We start from the raw sequence: 24,068 nt of genomic DNA, 5'->3' as shown, positions 1-24,068 counted from the left end.
GGGAAAAGTGATCTTTGCAAAGAGCTTTTATTAAAATAGGTATGAAAACTGTTTTACAATATCTCATTGTTTCCTTTGCAGTTAGGATATGTTTAGGTTTTATTTCAAAACATGTTTTTGTTGCACATAAAATTCCACTAGAGGAGACAATAAATTTTTGATAAAGACTCATGAAACATGCTTGGCCAGTACCTGCCAATTAACGTACTTTTTCAGTAAATTAAAAAACCAGTTGACGTGTTCGGACATGACTATGGTTGAGATCATCCTCTTTTTAGCCAAAGAGAACAAATCCTTGCTCTAAATTTCTCTTCTTTTTTAGTAGGATGAAGCATGCATTCATCATAACTATCAGACTTCCTGGATCTGATAACCTTTGTGGGACTGGAGCCTTGCTGTCCGACTACTTTGATTTCAGTAGTTTTCTTAATTATGACATAATTCATGTTCTTAGTTGGGAAACCTCATAATTAAAACAAATTTTGTTGTAAATGTTAGCTTGCTAGTTTGTTGATTAGATACTTTTTTTGCAGTATTTTATTGCAGTTGATTCCCTGGAGATCATGCATCAAGGTTAAAATATATACACACACACACATATAATACACATGCGCATACGCACGTATATATGTGTGTAGATTTTTTTTTTTCAAGTTGAAATAGATTATCTGCTTTTAATGAGTAAAAAATTCTCCATGGTTATTTTTGCTTTTTTTCTGGAAGTACTTTTAGCCATACATCTCCTGGAGAAGAGAGGAAAACTCTTAAAGAGAAGTCATTACTTTTAAAATATATAAGAAACCTGTATATGAAAATATTTTCTTATAGTTTCTACACTGATCATGAGCATCTCTCAATACTACCATGAAGAGGATGAGATACAGATGCTTTAGGTTTGGAGTCATCTGCTAGGATCTGTGGCTGGTATGACCTGGGCTGTGATTTCCTATAATACAACTTTGTTTTGCTCAGTTGTTTTGTCACACAGTATATGGTATTAACCAGGAAAGAGGCTTATGGGTTTGAGTGGAGCTGGAGTGTGGGAAATCAGAATTAATTTCTATTGTCCTGCCTGATTGTTCTAAGTAGATCTCTGGAGATTAGCCATATTAACTTATGCTTTTGTTGTTCAAACTTGCAGAACATTTTGCCGTCAACAGTTCCTGGTTCAGTTTCCTGTCTTTCCTCACAGAAGGGAGTAGTTTCTGTGCTCATAGCCTGGTCTACACTGTTATGAAAAATTGTTACATATTTTCAATGCTACATGTACAGCCTATGTCCATGAGAACTGTAGATTAGCATATGATAGCTCTTATAAACTTCAACATATTGACCATCAAAAAGAGTCTCTGCTAGTTGAGCTGCTAAAATTAATAGCAGTCTGGATGAAACTTATGCATCTCTGGGATTGCTGTCTTGTCTGTTTTCTACAGTAATGTTGTCATTCTCATTTTCTTTGAAGTTCCCTTGAACCATGCCCCTCTCACAAGTAGTTCCATATGGAGTATGAAACACTGGCAGAAGTGCCCAGAGGCAAGTCGATAAGCAGCTCAGCTGCACGGCTACTGATCCAGCAGACTTCATGCTGCATCCTTATGCATTTCTCTGCACCACAAATTAGCATCCAGGTAGAAGCAAGGTTCTGGAAGTGGAGGGGCAAGAAAAATAAGCAAATGTAATAGATGTATATGATAGTGAAATTTAAAGTTTTGTCTTGCTCCTGAAGAAGAGTGAAATAGGTAAAGCAAAAAAAGCAAACCAGAACTTTACTGGTATCTGCTTATCTCATGCCTTGTGTAGTTTCACTCTCAACAGAGGTTTTTCCTAATGTTCTGCTTTGAAAGCCTGTTAATCTCTAGGAACATATTTCACTACTATAGTTGATACATGAATGTCTTTAACTTGCATGACAGTTTTCCTCAACTTACATCTGAGCCTCTGTGCTTTTTTCCCCTTCTTTTTGTGAGATGAATCTATCTGAATACACAGACATTTTGTAAATGTTTTTCCTCACTAAATGTCAACATACTTGGAAGTCTTTTGACACAGATAGGCTCATTAAGGAACAGGATCAGAATATGAAGTACTATGCAATGGGAATAGAAGAGTTGTTCCTCTGTTTATTTAGGCATTCTTTCTCACTGAAGAGATTGTAGGTAAGGAGTTTATTTTGAAAAGAAGGCTTTGTATGCCTGTTCCTTTTTGACTTCGTAACACTCCCCACCTCCCAAAAATAAAACTGGAAGACTGGGTGACTTTGTGTGCTCTAATGGTACAAGAATGAAGAGCTAGTGTTCTTGAGTGCAGGAATTCTTTTCATCTTGGTTTCCTAGGGAAACAAGGGTATGATCACATACAATGTGCATGCTGATTTCTCTTCTGATTTCTGTTACTGCCCAGTTTCAACCAAACTTAGAGAGGTGAAGATATTTGAGATAAGAAATTCCATAAAATTAAGTAGCTGTGTAGAAGGTAAGCACCCCAGAACAACATGACTTTTTAAGGGAAAATTTGCAGCTCAAGCTAACAGTAATAGCAAAATCCCTTGCAATTACCCCTTATGAATGATTCTGCTTTGGAAAAGGTTTTATTTGGAACTAGTGCATCTTAGGCGAGAGAAATACAGGTACAGCATGACCAAATGATAAAGTGACAAATGAAATTCGGTATATAAAGTAAGGGATATATGCAATTTAAAACTGTTCTCTTAGGCAGTGATAGCCTCTCAGCTAACTGCAGTCACTTGGAAAAGAGTTCTTAGAGCTGTAATAAATAGTTATGTAAATATATAGATTCCATAGTGAGTTATGGTAAAAAAAATAATATAAAGAATTTCTAGAAAAGAAGTAGAGAACAAAATGGAAAATACTATGCCACTGTGTAAATCTCTTGTATGTCTGTGCCCTGAAAAAGGTCCATAGTTATGGTTCTCCCATCTTAAAAAGGATGTAATAGAACAAGGGTGATCAAAAGTTTCATGAGAAGACTGATTAAATAGCCTAACACTCTTCATCTTGAAAATGAATGATTGGGGATAGAGGAGGAGCAAGAATATAATACAGAACTATACAATAAGAAAGTCATGAAGAAAGTGAGTGGATGTGTCTGTACATTGTTTGATACAATTTCATTTGATGTTTCCTAGGACTTGTATTATTGCTAATAATGATCTAAAAATTGGTCTTAAAAAAAAAAATCTTTTCCCAGAAGTAGTAAGTAGTCATTGCTTCAGTGTTTTGTGTGAGTGAAGGGGTTTTATTGGCACAAAGGGTGAATGAAGAAATGTAGAGAAGGAAAATCTGTCAAGATGAATGGAAAGATGTACTGTCTGGCTTGAGGAGTTCCTGAGTTGCGGACTTCTGGAAGCTGGAAAGTACTTCAGGGAAGTGGTGGCATACACTTTCTGTGTCTGTGTGGGGGAGTTCCTAAGGTACCTGATGCAGACCCTTATCACAGACAGAATACAGAAGTAGAAGGCCATTTAGTCAGACCTGGTGCAGTCGCAGTGATGCATCTTCAGGACTCAGGTTTGCAGGAGACCTTGTATTATAATGCCTCGTGGAATAACCTTGTCATGTCCTCAGTGTTTTCTTAAGTGCATCTTAACTTCACTGACTCCCAAACACTCCAATGAGAGAATATTGACTGTGATGTATAGTTTTCTCCTTTGTATGAATGGATAATTCACTTTCCTGAAGTCCCATAAGGTACTCTCTCAATTAGTGGCCACACAGGATTCTTTATTTTTATTAATTAAAGTTTTAAATAACCACAACCTCTTGTCTTTACAACTCATGTGGGCACCTAAAAAGGGATGTAAGTTCAGTTTAAAAAATGTGGATAGAAAATATGTAGTTTGCAATGTTTATTCCTACAGTCGGAATACCTGGACAAGCTATTGTGTTTTTTCTAGTGGATGTCTCATGTGCTGCAGCCCTGACTTGAAGAAAAGTTCAGACTCTGGGTCAAGCAGAGCTGAAGACACATGCATAAATCAATGACTTGTTTTAGTGGCACGTTAAAACAACATGAGTGGCTGGTTTTTCTGACCCCTCCTCCCTTTCATTTAATGTGCTGCTTTGGCTCTTCTTTAAAGAGGGCTCTGTAGAGTAATTTCAACTCTTATCAGCTTGCTGACAGCTATATGAGCCTTTCTGCTGGCTCCAGGCAATCACTGCCGGCGTGTGAAACATCCCTTTCTTACAGTGAAATGGTCCTGGATAGAGTTAAAGCAAATGAGTGGTGGAGTTTTCCTGTGGGTGGTGCAGCTCACATAAAAGAGATGGGATTTAGTTCTTGTTAGCCAATTAAACAGAACTTCAGTTCAATATCTGGACACTGGAAGCTCTTTGAGCATAGTTAGATTTTTACAAGTCTTTTTAATGAGAATATTCAACTTCCAGCTGCAGTTCTTTCCCTGACAGGGGACAGCTTCTGTCTCAAGGTTCTTTAGACTCATCATTATCAAATTCAAACGAACTTTCATCTGTCCACCATTTGCAGCGTTTTAAGGAGTGCGACTGGAGAGGCTAACCCTGCTTTAATCCTCCCAGAGTGCTTCAGTGGAGCTCCGGGTCCCCCATAAATGTCAGGCATGGACAATTTGCCATCTTATCAGATGCAGTGAAGTTAGGTCCAGCCCTCTCACCCCTCCCCCAGAGGAAAGATTTGTTGCTGCAAACAGCAAAGGAAAGAGAAAACTTTTTCCTGGCTTACTGCCAGGATCACCAGGGGAGTTGTAGAATCCTTGGCATTTATATATGAGACTTGCATTGCTCCCCTCTCCCCTCTTCGTTTGTGGGGGGAGTATCCTTATCCTAGATTCTTTTTTCCTGTTGTCTGTCCTGCCCTGTTGCTTTCCCAAATGAAGAAAACTGTTTTCATGCTTGTTGTATTGCAGAGTGGTCTTTGTGGCATCTCTGAGAAAGAGCTCAGAAATTTGAGAGCGATCAGCACCTCAATGAGTAATTTTTATAGCATGTGGTCGTGCTCCATTTGTATGTAGGTTTGCAGCCTCTAAACAACAAAAAGTTAAACTTCAACTGTAAGGGGGAAATTATGCTATTTTAAGGCAATAGTATTTTTTGGGTTTTAAGGTTAGATTTTGAGAGTCTATATATTGTTGCAAAGTGGACTTTTGGTACTTACCCTTTGCAGATTGCTATACACAGCTTGGATAGACTACAGATAAACCCAGATGATCCAAAAATTGGAAAGACATGTACTTCTTTTAGAATATTTGAAAATGTTCTGTGTCGTGCACGTAAAGCAGTTAGCTGCAGGTATTGGATGATTAAGCATCTCTCCTGGTGTTTGACTCATTCTTTGTTACTCTGCTCTCCCTCTGCTGCTATTTATTCTGTACCACACCACATTTCTTTATCAAATTCACTTGCTCCACTTAACCCTTCATTATTGAAAGTGTTACAACTTCATCATTTGCCTATATAGTGTAAATACACTGCATTGCTGTAGTAATTTGTATGTGGATATATTAAATAGTAGTAGTAAATACACCTTGGTCTTGTATCTGTTTTACTGGTGAGTGGATAGAGGCATAAATAACTTGTACAAGGTCAAATCACAGTATTAGAAACGGAATTTAGAAGTCCTGGGTCCTGTTTTTATGACTAAATCAAATGTATCTTACAACACAGAACGAACGATTGGCTTGTAAGTTACAAAGGTTTTACATCTTCTATGGAAACACTCTTGACTGTGCTACCAGGTAATCTTTAGATGGCTTTTCCTTTAATCTTTGTCTGTAATATATATCTAACAGTTTCTTAGATGCCTGTATATAGGAAAATTATGTATCTTTGTTACAAATGGAAAAGTGGGCTGTGCTAGGAATACACTAATGCCCTTTGGCTCGCAAATGGTGTAATCTATATCTGGGGTTGGCACTGTGCTTTTCTCTCTGCTTGCTCTTTCCCCCCAGCCACCCGCTCCCCCCCTCCCCCATCCATTAGCTGACAGTTTTGAATGCTCTTTAGAAATAAAAATGGCACCTGGCATTAGTTGTCTTTGAATACATATTCTATCTTGGTGGCTTAAATCTGTACAGATGCTCTGGAAAGGAGGATTATAGAGGATGTGCATATTCTAGGATACTAGTAGTGGAGTAAGGAATTGTGGATAGAAGTTGTTAGGTTATGGTTAAGCTTAAGAAATACTCTTCCTTGCAACCAGGCTCAGCTAGTAGTGGAATTCTGGTTCCAGGTGGTCCACAGAATACTTCATCTCAGTTCCTGTTAAGGCATTGGGAGAAACTTTCCTGATCCTGCATCTGATGATTAGGTTAAGCCTGAGCGTGCATACAACACCCATTAACCAACTGTCTGAAATGCTTCAGTAAGGTAGCAGCACCAAGCCCAAGCTCTGCGCTTTTTCTCTCACTACTTGTTTTGTTTCTAATCTGTTCCTCCCTGTGTTTAGTAGCTGTTGCTTCATGGAATGTCCCGAGACGCGAGTTCCTTCTATTTCAGAGGCCATGTTTTATATATATGAAAGAGAGAGACATAAAAATGTGTTCTTTGTTGTATTTTTAATTGTCCAGGTGAAGCAGAAGATTAATGCAGAATAAATACACAAATGCTGGCCAGTGGTGTACTTTCCATCTTTTTTAGGGTAGCAATGACTTCTGTAATAAGCTTTAATGTCAATCTCTGAGATTACTTCTCTTTTTACAAAATCTGGCTTCATGCAGTAAAGAATATTCCTCTTTAGCATGCTGCTTCAGGTGTTTGCCAAGAAGAAATAAATAACTCTTCCTGACGTCCATCAGTTATTTTGTCCATGTGAAATTATTTTCAGTCCTGTTCTGTTGCAGTGTTACCACCACATAGTGTTACCACAGCCAGCAATTATTAATCACCTTATCTATTTCGACAGCCATACAGCTATGCAGTTTGAGTCATGAAGGATGAGGTATAAACTTGAGCTAAGATCTGTTATTTGTAAGATGTAGAGGAAAAAAGCAGCACCCTGTCCTAAACTGAATTTTTCCTGTAGATATGGAGAAGAACCCTGTGACTGCCGGTCCTTCAGCTTTTATCCTTACAGAAGTCAGTAAGGTATATCTGTAGTCAATCAATGCTGGCAGTAATGTCTGCGGTTAAAGTTGTTCAGTGTTGAGAACTGTGTGTATGAAGGTATGTGTATGTTTATGCTTGTATGAAATAGAACTATATATCTTACAGGAAACTGAGCAAACATGTCTTCATCAAAAGGGGCAAGTTCTTCCTGGTATAGAGCTTAAGCTCTGAAATTGAGGTATGTGCTGATTTTTGACTGCTATAATATGGTGGTAACCCTACCTAGATTTTTTTTCTTGCTTCAAAAAGCTATCCTTTCATGTGTGTGATTGGCACTGGGCTTGCTTTGTGTTTAGCTTCTCTAATCAAGGGGTTTTAAGCTTCTATTCTCCCAGCATTAGTACAGCAGTCATGGGAAATCTCAAACAAGACAGATCTTGTTGCACCAGTTGACACAAATAAAAGCAGTTGTGCTTTTATTTATTTATTTTTGATGCTGGATGCTGATTAAAAGTTTCCAGGCATCCTTTAGCCATGTTGTAAAGCCAATCAGCAGAGAGCAGGGCAGCTGCTGAGGAGGGGAGAAGCTGGTGGACATAGGACAAGATCACAGTGGGAAACATCAGTGTATGTAACTCAGAAAGCTGGGAAAGGTGTAAACAGATCCCCAATTTATCTGTAGAGTGGGCTCTCCAAACACTGTTTTATTGGCCAGTGGCTCCTGCTTTACTAACCTCTAACCTCTGTGATACTCAGAGGTGCTGCCCACCAGCCAGCCTTGTCTTTGAACCCCCCTTGGCTCCTGCCACCTCAAAGACTTGCAGTCAGATTCCTGTGTTTTGCTTGGGACCTCACCTCTCAGCAGGATGCCTGCAGCAGGGAAAACCGATCTACCCTGAGAACATAGATGTATTTGAAGGCAATACCCCTGAGACTAGAAACCTATTGCTTTCAGTTTCAGGAGCTGTCCATCATTTGTCAAGAAATGTGGCTAAAATGTACTACCCAACAACCCTCCCGCCCCCGCCACCCCAACTTGCGGTCGTATAGTTGTTGCATGTTCCCTCCATACACATATTTGTTCTCTATTATTTTCAGGACTGCTGCTGAATCAATGATAGCGTAAGTCTAGCTCACTGTAGGTCTGGTTGCATGACGTTAACAGGGAGTGTGCAAAGGACAGACTCATCCTAAAAAGGATGCTACAGATCCAGGTAGTTTTGACTACTCCCCAGGTTAGATGTGCCTCCCCCTTCACAGTGACAGCCTGGTGAAACTGGAGTAATTAGGGAGCCCTACAAACTCCTGGAAACTGAGAGAGTATGGGCTATTTTGTGTTTCTTTACATCATTGTTTGTGATGATCATGTAGCTATGACTATCTAGAAGCTAGAGTCAGATCTAAATTACTCTTACAGCTGTGTTGTTTCTGTGGTGTCAGCACATGTCATTTGCCTGTAAATAGGAAGACTGAACTGTAAGCTTTGTGGGAGCAAAGAGGATTCAGTAAATGGTAGCCATTTTTACATTACATGTTTTTAAAGCTCTGAATGCTTTATGAAACTGCTTTTTTTTTTTCCTGCTCCTGCTTCTTTCTTTGCTGACTCTGTCTCCATGCTTTGTGACGGTATTCCCAGCCACAGCTGAGAATGAGCTGGTCCTTTGCTGCTCGTAGGGCTGATATGTATTTGTTGGCTCCACAACTGAAATGTATTTTGGCAGTGGATTTGTGGGGTGCTAGGACAGTAAGTCGGATTTCCTGTCTGGTGCAATGCTACCTTCTGCAACAGAGTTGTGAAGTTGACATACTCATTAATCAAAGAAGCAGGTTTGAGGTGCAGAGATGGGTGGAGGGAGGGGAGAATGCGAGTGCTAAGTGCTATTTTTATCTATTCAGGTCTTGTGTTCTTGCTATTTCTAAAACAAAGTTACTATCACTAGAATGAGAAATAGCATAAATCTGTATTTTAGGAGTAAAGATAATGCAAGATTTCAAAACCATATACAGTGTTACCATTTCATGAGAGAATGAGAACTATTCTGTTAAAAATAAATTTTTCTTTGTCATATATTTGAGCCAGATTTTAAGCAGAACAAGGCTGTTCTTCATAACAGAAGATGAAAATCTTAACGAAACAAAACAAACACCCAACTAAACAAAAAAAATCCACAACCCAATTGAAATCAAAAAACCACCCCAAACCAAAGAAAAAAACCAAAACCCCCTCAAATTATCTGAAAGTGTGGAAGCGAGACTCAGAATGTTAACTTTAACAGGTATACTTCAAAGAACCGTTTTTATATATGCATAATGTGTGGTGTTGTACATATGGATTACTACAATTGATATAAGTGATTCTTTTTAAAGCACCAAAGAGGAGAATCTGAAGAAGTCTGCGGTGTGAGAAACTTAAGATTTGTATCTGAGCTTGCACTAACATTTTCCTTTACCCTTAGCTCTTATGAGTCAGCATTTGTCAAGTAGTTTACAGCAATAAAACTGAGAGCCAGTAGAAGTGAATTACTCCCAAGTGGCTGGTATCTGAAGAGTAAGGCTAGCATTTTGAACTCTGACCTCTGTCCCCTTATGAACCAGCAGCTTCAAAAAGAAAAAGAAAAAAAAAGAAATTTGGGTAGTGGAAAGATTTAGTTTTCACTGCCAGTTGTATCTGAAGTAGGCGAATGTGCTTGTTTCATGGCTGAAATTACTACGGTGCAGAATACTGAGCCAGGCCATTAAATCCACTCTGTTTTACTTTCAAAGAGATATTTTTTGAGACTGAATTACAATAAAAAACACCACAAAAATGTCTGTTTAGAACCTTTCTTAAAATGTGTGACCATAATGATACAAATTATTGTTTTGTTTGCTCATCCTGCAGAAGCATCTTGTAATTAAGGAATATTCCTCTATAGGCCACTCATATAAGCTGTATATGTTAAACAGATGAATATTTTCAGGGCTTTACTTAAGAATCATGCATAGCTCAGAAACGAGAATTGAAAGATGAAATTAAAATTCAGAAATAAAATTAAAAGAATGTTGTCATGTTCCATTAGAAGCAAGCTTTGCCTAAACTGCAAACAACTGTATGTGCCCTGCATTGTTCTACTGCTCGTTCCCTTTTTTTTCTGGAGAAACTTGTGATTTGAGCCTTGGGAAACCCAGTGTTGAACTATGGATTAGTCTTCAACTGAACTGATCATACACCCCCAAAAGTGCAATTCCTTGCTACCCTCATTTTTTAGTCTTAAAAGTGGCATGCTGATGTTATGAGCACTGTTTATCCAATGCCTACACTACTGCTTTTCTTTGAAGGCCCTTGTTGACAAATAGACACCACACAACCAGCTTAGGTCAGATTTAAAAGATGCTTTTAATCTAATCATCTATAAAACATGAAAATAATTCAGAAAGCTTTTCAGTTTTAGACAAGTTAGCGTGATTTTACCAGTATTGCATTGGTTTAATGGATTAACTCTTAAAATTCCTACATAGCAGTCTGTGTATGGGGACAAGAATCTAATCTTTACTTTAGGATTGTGATTTCTAAAGAGATTACCTCTTGTTTTGGGTAGTTGTACTAGAACACCAAAAGTGAGCCAACTTTTCAGAACATGACTCTTATATTTTTCCATAGCTTGAAACACATGAATTATTTTTAAAAAATGTACCCTACTTTCTTGTTTGTTCTCACTTCGAATCTTTGTGCCTCTCTAGCAAAATGAGAGGACCATCAGATCATTTTTGAAGGCAGGACTTTAAGGGAAAGATGGGTCATGGTCCACAGCTAGTCACTTACTCTGTCCTCTCATGCTCCTTTAGTAAGAGGTGAACAGATTGTTCAGGAGGTATTTTAAGGTACGAGAGCTCTGAATTTCTGTCTGAATGATGCTATTTTTTTCCTCACTGATTACAGAGAGGAAATTGAGCCAGCCAGCTTTAGGTGTGTTGAACTTGATTATGTGATATTGTTATGGGTCCTAAACCAAGTAAGCGCTTTTGTACTTTTTTCTTTTTTAACCCAATTTCTTATAACTTTCTAGAAGCAACAAATTACTATCTAATTCTTAATAGTATAAAGTCTTCCAAGGGTTTCTCATAAGCCCGTGTAAAGAAACAAAAGATGGCACTGATTTTAGGTGGTCCAACTGGTGTTATCTTTGCTGAAGAACTCTGTACTAAGAGGGATATATGTATGTGTGATTGCTGTGGTTTAACCCCAGCCAGCAACTGTTCTGGTTTTGTTAGTGAGGGGGGGCCTAAGGTGGTAGCTTCTGTAGGAAACTGCTAGAAGTTGCTCCCCTTTGTTCAGTGGACGCGGCCGGGCCTAGGGCGGACCCGCTGCTGGCCAAGGCCAAGCCAATTGGTAGCAGAATGTCCCGTGATAACGCCTCTGCGATAACGTATTTAAGTAGGGGAAAACAGGAAAAAAAGGAGGAGAAGATGTGAAGCAGCTGAGCGGGGGGCAGAGAGGGGGAGGCACAAGCCTTGTGGGCCTTGCAGGCCTCACCCTCTGGCCTCCCGCCAGGCAGCCGACTGGGCCCAACTCGGCCCGGCCTGGCTGCAAGAAGTGGAGAGGAGATGAGAAGTGAATAAGATGTAAAAAGGATCCTGAGAGATGTCTGCCAGCCTGTTGTGAGGAACAGCTGCAGACGCCAAGGGCAGTGAAGAAGGAGGGGGAGGAGTAACATGGCTCCTGGCCAAGATTCCTCGGCAACTCGTGGTGAAGACCATGGTGGAGCGGGTTGTCCCCCTGCAGCCCATGGAGGTCCATGGAGGGGCAGAGATCCACCTGCAGCCCGTGGAGGACCCCACGCCAGCGCAGGTGGAGGCCTGAAGGAGGCTGTGGCCCATGGAGGGCCCGCTGGGACAGCTGTTCTAGAGGGACTGCACCCGTGGAAGAGATGACCCACGCCGGAGCAGTTTCACGAAGGACTGTGGCCCGTGGGAGGGACCCCATGCTGGAGCAGAGGAGGAATGCGAGGAGTTCTTCCCCTGACGATGATACAGCGGCGTAAAACAACGCGTGATGAACTGACCGCGACCCCCATTCCCTTCCCCCCCCCACCCCGTGCTGCTCGGGAGGGGAAGGTAGTAGAGATAATGTTAAGCCCGGGAAGAGGGAGGGGTGGGGGGAGGTTATCTTGTTCCCTGTCTCATTCTCCTGCTAATTTTAGAAATAAACGAGTAGTTTTCCCCAAGTCGAGTCTGTTTTGCCAAGTCGAGTCTGTAACTTTAAGGATTTTTCCCCGTCCTTATCTCAAACCTTGAGCTGTTTTTCTTATATCATCTCCTCCTATTCTCTCAGAGGGTGGGGGGAGCGAGAGACAGACTGCGTAGTCTGGTCCTGATCGGGGCTGAACTACGACAGCAACTAAGTGCCATGCAGCTGCTTGCTCATCCACCCCCCTCCCCCAAGGTGGGAGGAGGGAACTGGAAAGAAAGGAAAACTTGTGAGTTGAGATAAGACAGTTTACTAAGACAGCAAAGGAAGAGATAATACTAATTTTATATATATAAATAATTTTAATAAAATATAGGGATAATAAAATATACAAAACAAATTATGCTCAATTTCTCATCCCCCAAGAGCTGATACAGCCTGTCCTGAGCAGCGATCACAGAATGATCCTGAGCAATGATCTTGGAACTGCAGTTTCCTGAGAGAGAGTTAGTTGCCCATCAGCCATCCCGCACTTACATACTGAGCATGACATCTATGGTGTGGAATACTTCCTTCAGCCAGTTTGGGTCAACTGTACTGGCTATACTCCTCCCAGCTTCTTGCACCTGCACATGAGCTGGGAACCTGGGAAGCTGGAAAAAGTCCTTGATCTCTTAGCAACCACTGATAACATCAGTGTATTATCAGTGTTCTTCACATACCAAATCCCATACTAAATCTGAAACACAGCAGCTACTTGAAGGAAAATTAGCTTTATCCCAGCTGAAACCAGGACAATATCCACCCCTTATTCTGTGTAATTTTACATCATGCTCAGGTCCCATACTTTCCAATTAATCACTGATGTTTTTTCTGTCTTTGGTATATACAGACAAGTATCATTCCCTTAGTTATGGCCACCCCCCTAAAATGTCTGTTGAGTTCATTTTGTCCATGACTTTGGGCTCCATCTGTCATAACAGTCTTTCAGGGCAGGAGAGATGGTGTGTGCTGTTGGATGCTGCATCTGAAGCTCAGAGCTGGCGCATCTGGCATGGCTGGTGAATCATGTTCACGGTCAGCAGGTTGAAGCTGTCGATCTTGAGGGAGTTGTTGGATATCAGTTGCTGAAGCCAGTGCCAGTTCCATTACTGCTGCACTTTGCTTGGTTTCATCAAAGTTTGTTCTTCATTAATCTGGTGATTGCTTACTGTAATACTTTTGACATGACATATAACAACTATAGAAGTGATGTCATACAGTATTATTAGCAATTAACATCATATAGTTCAAATTATTGTCTTTTTTTCACCCAAAATGAAATCTCCTTGAGGTACACATTGGACTTTGCCATCCTTCTGCATCACCCACCAAGTGCACCCACGTGCAAGAGCAATCCTGCGGTCGGGTTTGCCTTTTCCTGAGGTAGGAATAACCCAGACTGTCTTCCCCAGCATATTTTTCACCTGCACCACAAGGACTTTATTCCATTCTACAGTACGTAAATGTTTTGGGTAGGGCTGGCTCCAGTGGTAAATCCCCTTGTGTTGATGAACCAGGTGGCTTTTGCTAAACGTTTATCCCAATGTTTGAATGTCCCAGTACCCATTGCTCTCAGTGTAGTTATTAACAGTTCATTGTACCTTTAAATTTTCCTGGAGGCTGGTGCATGACAGGGGGTGTGATATACCCACTTAGTGCTGTGCTCTTTGGCCCAGATGCCTGTGAGGTTGTTTTGGAAATGAGTCCTGTTGTCCGACTCAATTATTTTTCGGGTGCCGTGTTGCCATAAGACTTGCTTTTCAAGGCCCAGGATAGTGTTTCAGGTGGTGGCTTGGGGCACAGGATATGTTTCCAGCCATCCAGTGGTTGCTTCCACAAGCACATGGTGCTTGCCTTGGTGGGTTTGTGGGAGTGTGATATCATCAATCTGCCAGGCCTCCCCATATTTGTATTTCAGCCATCGTCCTCTATACCAAAGAGGCTTTAACCACTTGGCTTGCTTAATTGCAGCAATTGCTTAATGTTTCACAGTCATGGACAATGCCCCAGCCAGTGTGAAAATGGTTATACTTCAGGTCCTCATAAACTTTTTCAAGGCATTTTAGAAACTGAACTCCTGCAGTGGGGCAAAATCAGCATTATGGCGCCTGACCTAAAAGCCGAGAGAAGTGGTGGTTTATGGGCAGTTAACTTTTACTACTCTTTTCTGAATCTTGTTTTTTCCCGTTTTGCTAACTTTACCAACTCCCGTCAAATCACAGGCTGTGAAAAAGGGGAGGCTAGAAAGTTTCTTTCACGGACTGTTTTCCTTGATCTAAATGCTGCAGAAAATATTCTTTCCTTGCCTCATGCCCAGTGTTTTTCTTTTCACAAACTAATCAAAAGATTTACATTGATCTGTCTTGCACTCTACGCTGGAGCACCATTAGTGGCATTAACACTAGAACTTATAAACATTATATGAATGGACTTTGTAACCTGATGCTATGCTGGCTTGTAAAGAGCTTATAAAGAGATGCTAGGCCCCCAAGTGTGTTTATTTCTAAGGTAAGTAACACCTTACCTAAATAAATATTACTTTCTGTGAGTAGGCTACCCTATTGCTATGTGTTGCTGCCTTTTGTCTCCTGTGAAAATAACTGCAAATGCTTCCGTCCCAAGGTCTTGCCTGTACCAGTACGTGCTGAATATTGGCAGTTTGGTTTATTCATAGTCCACCTGAACAAAATCCTGGAACTGAAAACAAGTGGAATTGAACTTCTGGGTTGGATGCTTGCGTACTTGCTTCAAGGAACGCAAGATTTCCCATACCATCTACAGTTTCAAGGAAGAAGACTACACAAAGTTGCTAAACTTTTCTTCTGTCTTACATATACTACTAGTGTTCCTCAAATCATACATATGTATTTGTAGAGATAAATTAATACCTTTACATTATATTAAGCAATTATAGCCTTTGCAGAAAGTGGTGAGTTTTCATGCCTGATTTAGTGAGAATGCAGCAGTTAAAACAGGGGTGTGGAGGAAGGGGGAGAGAAAATTTAGAGCTACCTACTGGCATGTCCGTATTTGTGACCTTGGTCTGCAGAGCTCTCCTCTTGGAGAGAGGGGAGAGTTTTGTCTCCAGGTCCTTCAGTATTTGGCTTTCATGGTGAGGCTGTCTTGGCTTTGTAGAATTTTTTGCAGAAATTGAATTCAGGCATGGGGAATCTGTTGTATTATAAAAGTTTCCAGTCCCTTCCAGCCTGTTGGGCAACCCAATAATATAATGTATTTCTCATTCTCAGTCAAGTAATTCAGTACTGTACATTTGACTCTTCCACACATTGGTAACACTGTTACAGAACGTAACACTTTTTTGTCTTTCATCTTTGATCTATCCTAGACTTTCTATTTATCTAGAAATTTAGAAGAGAAAGAGAAGCTGTGTTTCTTAAATACCTGTACACAATTCCTGGTAAGCCATACACCCAGAACGAGATCCTGTAGGTTAACATACGTTCACCTGTGTCGTTTTGGCACTTGTACAAAGTACACATTTGATCTCTATTTGCAGTTTCGATTGCCAGTGACCTAAGCAATATTTAGGTGTATACGAAGTTAGCATTCGCTACAAGTCTGTGGTCCACGTAGTGTGTTTCCTTAGAAAACTCTGAAACCTCATTAAGCGGACTAGTAGAGTACTAGAAGTTAATTTCAGTTCAAGTTGGAAGGAATGGTAGCTTGGCCATATCATAGTTGCAGACTAATAATTGTGTATAATCAATACTATGTGGAAGACAAGATAAATAATTATGTATCATTTCAAGATCCTGAAAGGCTTTCAGGTAGCTCTAATTAGTATGTTACGATTGCAGTAGCTCACAAACATTACCCAGTGTATTAAAGCTACTCTTGAGTATGTAGCCCTTAGTCTTCTGAATTCATAAATTCTTTTTTTTTTTTTCTTTTTGTTCTTGTTGTTGCTTTTCTCTCCTGTATCCCAAATGTGCTCATGGGATTTTTATCTTTCCCGGGTATTTGTTACTTTCCAACATAAGCTTTTCAACCACACCAAGTAGAGCAGAAAATACATTTCAAATGGAATCGACATACATCTTCCCAATAGAAAAGTTTCCCAAAATGTTTAGTAACTTAACATGCTGAGCAGCAGACACTAGCAAGCCATGTTAATCAGTTCTGCTTTATAAAAGCAAACAAGGTGGGGAGGAAGTAATGAGACCCTGAAACATCTGTTTGGAGACTTTGAATCCCCTTAGAAGGTTTTGAGTTCTGCCTTAAAGAAACACAACTCCAGAAAATTACAACCAACTGTGGGAACATTTTCTAGCTCTTTACAAAAAATTAATTACATAAATATTAGTCTATAAAAAGTAAATTCCCTCTGCCCTCTTCTCCAGTTTTGCTGCTGGTGTAAAGGTGTAATCTTACCTGACATTGCAAACACTCTTTCAGCAAAGCGAAGCTAGGTCAGGTCCATCCTAGTTTTGCCGAAGGAGTAAAACCAGCTTTGATTGTTGTGAAGCTACGTAATCATAGATATTACAGTATTAATAAAGAATCTTAGAGTTAGAACAGTATAGGAATACTATCATTTAATAACAGTGAAATACATGGTCCTGTTTGTATTTCACAGAATTAATAGTTACTTAATTGCTTTATAAAGTTATGTGTTAAAAGGCTATATAAAGTAATTTCTCCTTCCTACTTAGTGCTGTTTGTATCAGTTGTTCTAAACTGTTATCTCTTGTGAAAATGAAATTTAAAATCTATCTTCTTAGTCTTGTTTATTTAGGATACTTTAATATAGAGGTTCACTGTTCTGGGAGATGTTAACTCTTACTCTACTTCTGGTTTTTTTTTTTTAAATTGGTTGCTACTGAGTTCTGGATAATACATTTTTCTTAAGAAATGGAGCATAGGGAAAGGAATACTTAAGTCTGCTTAGCATGTAATGTTTGCTTCATTTATTATCTTTTTGGTATTTTAGGAAGGCAGACATTATTCTCTCTTACTTGTTTATATAATTGTTCTGCTTTTACGGTTGGATGTAATATTCATTTTGTTCTATGTTCTTGGTAATCAGCCTGTTACCTAACTGTTAAGTGTTACTAGGGAGAGGAGTAAGGAGAGAGAAGTGATTCTGTTCTAGAGTGAAATTGCTTTACACTGTCTCTGAATGACAAGCTCCAGAGAAGTGTAACTTTTGGAGCTGCTTATCAGTCTCCTTAATAAAATTTTGAAATACTCTGAAGTGATAAGGCTTATGGTTGTTAATATTTTCTCACAAGAAAAATAGTGCTCCAGAGAGCACTTGTCTCTTTCCTAGTTTGTTTAAATTCTAACATGGATTTTTTCATCTTAAATATTTAACAGAACTATTCTGAAGAACCTGTTTTACAAACTACCCACAGAGTTTTAGGGTCAGTGTTTCGGCAACAGGTCTTTAGTTCTGAATCACATAGCTTACATTCAGTGGAAAGTACAGGGTAGCATACGTGTGAATATGTGCCAGTTTGCTTGTGATTTTGCATTTTCCCTAGTTGTAGTCTTTCCTGAACCCTGTTATTTAGCCCAGGAATGCTCCAGCATGAAGTGTGCATGTAGGAATCACTCTTTGTGTTCTATTAAAAAGTAATGACCTGCAGAGTGAGACACACTGTCAACTTATTCAGAACTGCTAAACGAGTTATTTTTGGTTCATCTTGAAGTCTTTACCTCCAAAAGCTTGGTATTCCTTCAGTAACTTAATAGTCTAAATAATATTATTTAATATTCTCATAGCATGTGATTAAAACCAGCCTATCCGTAGAGCCTTTTTGCTGTTTAAGGGATCCATAGCAAGAGTAAAATAGCACTTGCCCAAATTTGTGTGTTGTATTTTGGCTCTGAAAGCTTCCTAAGCTTCCAATTATTTAAAAAAAAAAAGTTTTAATTGTTCTACAACCTCAATGCAAATACATACTCTTATAGTTGGTACTGAACTGTAGGGAGACTGCGAATTAAATTACCTTCTGGACACTTCAAGGTGCTGGAGTTTCCTGAAGAAAAAATAGGCTGAAAAAATTCACATATTTTGGGCCAAAATGTTTGAACTACCTGTACTTGCAAAGTGTGTTTCCTTCTGGGTTGGATGGGGCCCTACAGGATCATTCTAGGCATTTTAAAAGTATGTTTGTTTCTCTAACAGAGAATCAGGTAAGTCAGCATTTTAATTTCCAAAACTCAGCTCTTCATCCAGCATTTCTGTCTTGCATAGGAACCAGGGCAAGATTAAAACTTGCCATACAGGACCTTAGCTTGAAAATGACTCATCTGTGAAATTCAGTGCATCTGTGTATAAAAAACCACATGCTTTGTTTCAGCAGTTTTACATTGCCCCTGTTGTAAATTAGCCTAGATTAATGATTGTAACAAATTGGCATATACATGTATTTTTATGTAAAAATAATATTTACTTGTATAAGTAATATTTGGGTTTTGGAAGATATGGGAAGGTATTAGTTTGATAGGGTTCATAAGTACTGAAATTCTCTAGCTGATCAGCTGCCTCTAATATTGATATTAACAGGTGACTTTTAAGTTCCACTTTTTAGGCTGCATGCTTTTATTGGGCTATTTAGGTGCACCGTGGATTACTCTGCTTTGGAAAAACTGACTATAACAGCAGTTCCTCTGTTCTGTGGTAAAACTGCTTTTGACATTTTTCAAGAGGAAAACATATGATAAAAGTGTGAAAGTAGCAGATTCCTTCAAATGTTCTCATTCTGTTTAATCACTTGCAAAGTAATGCTGCTGCTTCCTTTTATTGGCTATAAATCCTGTTTTTTTGGGGGGATTGGGTTGAGTTTGCAGCCTTCAGGCTCTATGGAAATATCCTAACTACAATAAACATGCCTCCTGATTTAATTTCCACCTGACTTGCAGACTGCATGGAACAGATTGTTTATGGCAAGCCAAAATTGATTATTAAGCACTGGATCTGTGCAGTGTGAAAGTGAACTTTATTCTCTTTACAGGCAAGGTGGTTCTGGGAAGCATATTTTCGATCGATGAAAGCAATTGCTCTTGCTACTCTTCAGATTATCAATGATAGAATTTACCCATATGCTGCCATTTCTTATGAAGAATGGAATGATCCCCCAGCTGTGGTAAGTAAATTCATTTGATTGACTCATAAAACAAATTGTGGGTTTGGTTTTTTCCTCATACAAAATGTATGTGCTATGAAACTTGGTAGTAATTCTGTGTATGTGTGTTTCTGTGTGTATGTGTTGTGTTGGTAACTTGCACAGATGAAGCTAATATATTTTATGACAACTGGCAAAGTAACTAGGAGTTCATTTTATGTCCTGGCAGTGAAATGCAAACTTTTGACTTTTGCTGTTGCATGCACTAAATTGCTTGCTTGTTTATATATTTATTTAATTTTCATGCACAAATACACACACATCCTTCTTTGTTGATTTTAGTATGAGTTTAGTGCTCTTAGAAATGAATAACTGTAGTGGAAATAGTTGGTGGAAATACTGAAGATCTTGAACAATCTTCAAGGCTCTTTTATGAAATTCTGATGAAATAGCTAGTTATTCGCATGCTTACAATTTTCTCCATGTTATTTGTACATAATTTCTCTTATACAGAAACTGATGATCAAAGATTTTTTTTTTCTCTTAAAAAAAAAAGTTTCACTGGTTGAACTCACCTGTGTTAAGAAGAAACACTGGAGTATTAATTAACCTTCTGCACCAAGCAGCTGGTTCTGATTTTTTACTATATAAAAGCCTGCAGATTATTTTCACTCATAATCAATTAATTTTCCTCTGTGTCAAAATATAAAAAATAGTTTTATTTTGCTAATAAAACCAAACTTGTTAACTATCTCACTTTACAATGGTTTAGAGAGAGTTTCTCTGAAAGCTGGGTAGGAGTGCTCAGGAGTAGAGTGTGTTTTACGTTAAACTCTTCAGCCTGATAGAGTGTGAACAGTTGCTGACAAAGAGTTAGAAGTTCGTTGCTGGGTTTTAGAAGATGATTTTCCATTGCCGGGCCAAAGGTATTAGTAATCTACCATTGTCATTGCCTAGAGAGCAAACATGGCACTTGTCGATATTTAAGGAAGAAATTAAGTTGTACAGGTAGTAAGTATGTACTGCACAAGAACAAGAAGTACGTACATACTCCACAAGAAGGGAATCATAACATCTTAACACCTTGGATTATGCTCGCAAAACAAGCACCTTGAAACGCCTAGTAGAATGAAGAAAACAACTTTAGGATTGCTTAGTCTTTGAAGGGCACACAAAAACACCTTCTCCTAGCTTCTCTCCTATATTGGAAACCCATTTTGGGGAAGTTAATCTTACTATGAGCAACAAGCAGGCTGCTTCTTTTTTTATTTCCTTTTTTTTATTTTTTATTTTTTACTATATACTTGGAAAAAATATTTATATTAGTAATTCAACCTAGAGTTTCTTAAGCAGGAGGTTTATGACCACAGACACAGCAGCATACAGAACAGAACTCTGAAACTGTGGAGGAACAAGTAACAGCAATATCGTGCTAGGGCAGTACAATGCGCAGGCAGGAATATTGCATCAGTGTGCAATTGCAAAGAAAAGTTAGAAGTCTGACTGCAATTAGATAGGCTGGAATTTGTCCAGAACATTGGAGTTAACACCTCGTATCGTGCCTCTTGGTTCCTTGGTGGTTTTATGTCTCAGCTGAAAGAATTTGATGTTTATCCTAGTCTGTGAAAATTGTTTAATATGTGCATGAATTCATTTCTTGCTTCAATATGAAACAAATATCATTAAAAGTCCCTTTATGGGCTGGGTAAGCTCCATATTATCAGCAACAGAGAGTGCTTGTGAACCTTTCTCAGAGGGTCAGTTAAAGAAAATAGAATTCCAATCAGGAATTGTTTGTGCAGTTAAATTTGTAGAACAGCAGTACACAATCCTATGATATTTTAACTGGGGATTTTGATACCTACTGTAAGCATGTATGAAAATTTCCTTCCATGAGGCTCTTTTTTCTTTTTCCCTTTTTTTTTTAAGCCATCTAATACTGTTTTGAACCTGTTCTTTAATTCAAAGCAAGTAACTGGAGCCTTCTCCAGTTTATCTTTGAGATTTTTTTTTTTTTTTTTCTGTGAATGCATTTTATCTCTGAGGTGAGAGCATATTGCGGCTGCAGTCTATAAGGGAGCATGTTTTTCAGGACTCAGCTAATTTCTAACTTCAGACAATTTAGGAGGTGATGATATATGCAGTATTTGCTAGTAAATTTAATAAGTCAAAAAATGTAATAATAGTTATTTTAATGTCAGGGTGTTTTTTTAAAAAAATTGCGCTGGTAGGAATTCCTCAGTTGGTGTCTGCTTGTCAGGGGAATAACGATCCACTTGAGCCTGAGTATGTTTTTCATCTAAGCTCATGCCTAATGTCCACTCATAGCACTGTTAGAATTTCTAGTAAGCCTGGATGAAACATAGCTGGAAAGCAGATACATATGTACATTTGAGGTAGCAGAAGATGGCAGCTGTATACTCTAACTCTGATAGGAAGACAAAATAACTAAAGATGACTTGAATGTGTTCTTCATTTACAAGAAAATCGCCATATTCTTCTCTAAATAAACTCCAAGACTGAAGCACTTAAAGCAAATTATTTCAGGTTGGCCCCAGGGCTACAATAGGTAACTGTTGAAATGAAGCACCTGTGAGTTGATATTAATACCACTGTGAAATGTGCAAGTAACTGAGTGTAATAAATTCTTATGTTACTGGCCGGAGCTGTACCTCCAGAACTTGCCATGTGTATTCTGCCTTCAGACTCGGCTGGCTCAGCATCCTGGTTCCTCTAGCTCTCCTTAGTCTTCCTTGTGATGTTGTGGTCAGTGAGAACTAAATGCAGTGCTCTTCTATACACTCCTCTTCCAGTTGCGCAACTTAGATAGGAATGTGGAGTTGCAGAAAGAGTATGTAGAATCTGTAGGCAGATTAACACAAGGTATAGAGGTGCAATCACCATTTTAAGGCAAGGGGCTTACTGCAATTAGCTAGTGATTTCTTTAATTGGTACAAGGCTGTTAATAGAGCTCAGATCCCTGTGCTCTGAATCATGAGGTTTTGAAAGTGAGAGCGTGGATTTGCCTGTGGAATTATTTATACAGAAAATGACAGCTTTAATAGGTTTATGAGCTTTCTTGCTGGGACAAATACACCTTTCTAAGAGAAAGAAGAGCTTTCTGCTGGTGCAGGATCATCCTGGAGAGAATCCTTGGCCATGGTTGCCCGCCTCCTTAAGGTTTACCTTAAGTAGAAGAAAAAAGAAACCTTAAGGTTTCTTTTTCTTTGTGTGCTTATGAGGTTAATTTTCTTAGTATGTCACTAGGATCCTGAGAAGTAACAGAAAAACAGAGCTTGGTAAGATGTCCTGGTTGTTAATTGGTTTGCTGCTCAATTGTTACAACTGCTTCAGGTGTAAAATAAAGCAGTAAAACCATTATTTCTACTTTGACAAATAGGGTAGCTCATAACTCTCATAATGCGCATTTTGCCCTGCATTTTGTTGAGCTGTTGCAGCCTCATGAATGTGCTGCCAGTTTTAAGATTCATCATCTCATTTCAGTCTATTTCCTGTGATTTTGTGTAGTACTACCTTTTATTATTTTGATTATAGTACAGTAGAATTGAATCTGTTTTGAGTTAGCAAATATTTAACAGATTACAGTCTGTAAGTATGCTAGATAAAAGAAATTTTTAGGAGCCTCAAATATTTTATTAAGTTTGTAACAACATCTATGAAGAGAAAAATACATCTTTCACAGAAGGCTGCCTTGAGTTTGATGTCACTTGCAAAGTAGGACTGGTAGGCTATTTTCTGAGGATTTTCTCTTTGCTTTATTTTGAACTCTGATACTTCAAGTTAAGAATTAGGACATATCTATAAACATAATAATGATTATTCTCTTTTCAGCAAAATTACATTGATGTCTTTATCTGAGGGGATGGCTGTTACCCTGGACCGTCAGCATGAAAGTGATATTCATACACTTGAAATCAGTGAGGCATGCTTATGGCTGGATCTGCATATAGATAAGCTTTATTCCTGGTCCCCAGATATCCTTCAAGTTTCAACACAAAGAAACACCTTGTGTTGAGCCTGTAGTTTCCCAAACATTTTAAACCATTATAAGCAGGTACTGTTGCCAAAAGAAGCAGTCCTGCACTCTTCTACAATTGGATGATGATTTCTCTCTCTATGTGCTACCTTATTTTTGAATTTTCTAATTCACTTGTGGTGAATTAACTGAAATAATTTTCCTCATGTAAAACTTAACCAGCAAAAGAAATAAAAAGGGGAGGGATGGGGAGCAAGGGAGGGACTGAGTGGCTGGAAGGCTGCTTTTTTTGGCATTAGTTTGGCTTATATTGGCTCAAAATATTAGTGAGACTGTTGCCTGAGTATCTTCACCACAGTGTGGATACAGGAGCAGTGCAGGAGGGTGTTTTTCCAGCAGGAGGGAGTGTAAGGTACACAGAAGATAAATGCATGTGCAGTTAATTCCATACTTTGGTACATTACACCAAGGAAGGAATCCAAGAGTTTTATGTATTTGTATGGGTTGACTGAAGACTGTTGGCCTTTTCTAAAGAAAAAAAAAACAGCGTTATAAAGTGGATTATTTTCCTCCTTGTCCACTATCCTGTTGAGGCAGTGGAAGACTAGTAGCATATAGCATGGTAATATGTTATGGAATAGTACTTTCAATGAAAATGCAATGCAAGATATTTCCTTCTTTTAAAGAAGAGGGGCAAGTGATGTTTTTGGGGCCTGAAATTCATTCCTGGACCA

General features: G+C 38.9%; 1 protein-coding gene across 1 annotated transcript in view; it reads left to right on the top strand.

Moving 5' to 3' along the window:
- Window positions 1-24,068, top strand: part of EXT2 (exostosin glycosyltransferase 2) — an 81,328-nt gene that overhangs the window by 19,734 nt on the left and 37,526 nt on the right. Inside the window, exon 8 of the mRNA XM_086748380.1 lies at window positions 19,227-19,358. Within this exon, the coding sequence (XP_086604506.1) occupies window positions 19,227-19,358 (132 nt within the window). The remainder of the gene's footprint in view (window positions 1-19,226; window positions 19,359-24,068) is intronic.

This window comes from Chlamydotis macqueenii, chromosome 5 (assembly GCF_036417535.1).
Source record: "Chlamydotis macqueenii isolate bChlMac1 chromosome 5, bChlMac1.mat, whole genome shotgun sequence".
In the NCBI taxonomy this organism is placed as follows: domain Eukaryota; kingdom Metazoa; phylum Chordata; class Aves; order Otidiformes; family Otididae; genus Chlamydotis; species Chlamydotis macqueenii.
The sequence above is the reverse complement of the archived record's forward strand: the minus strand, read 5'-3'. Positions and strand labels throughout refer to the sequence as shown.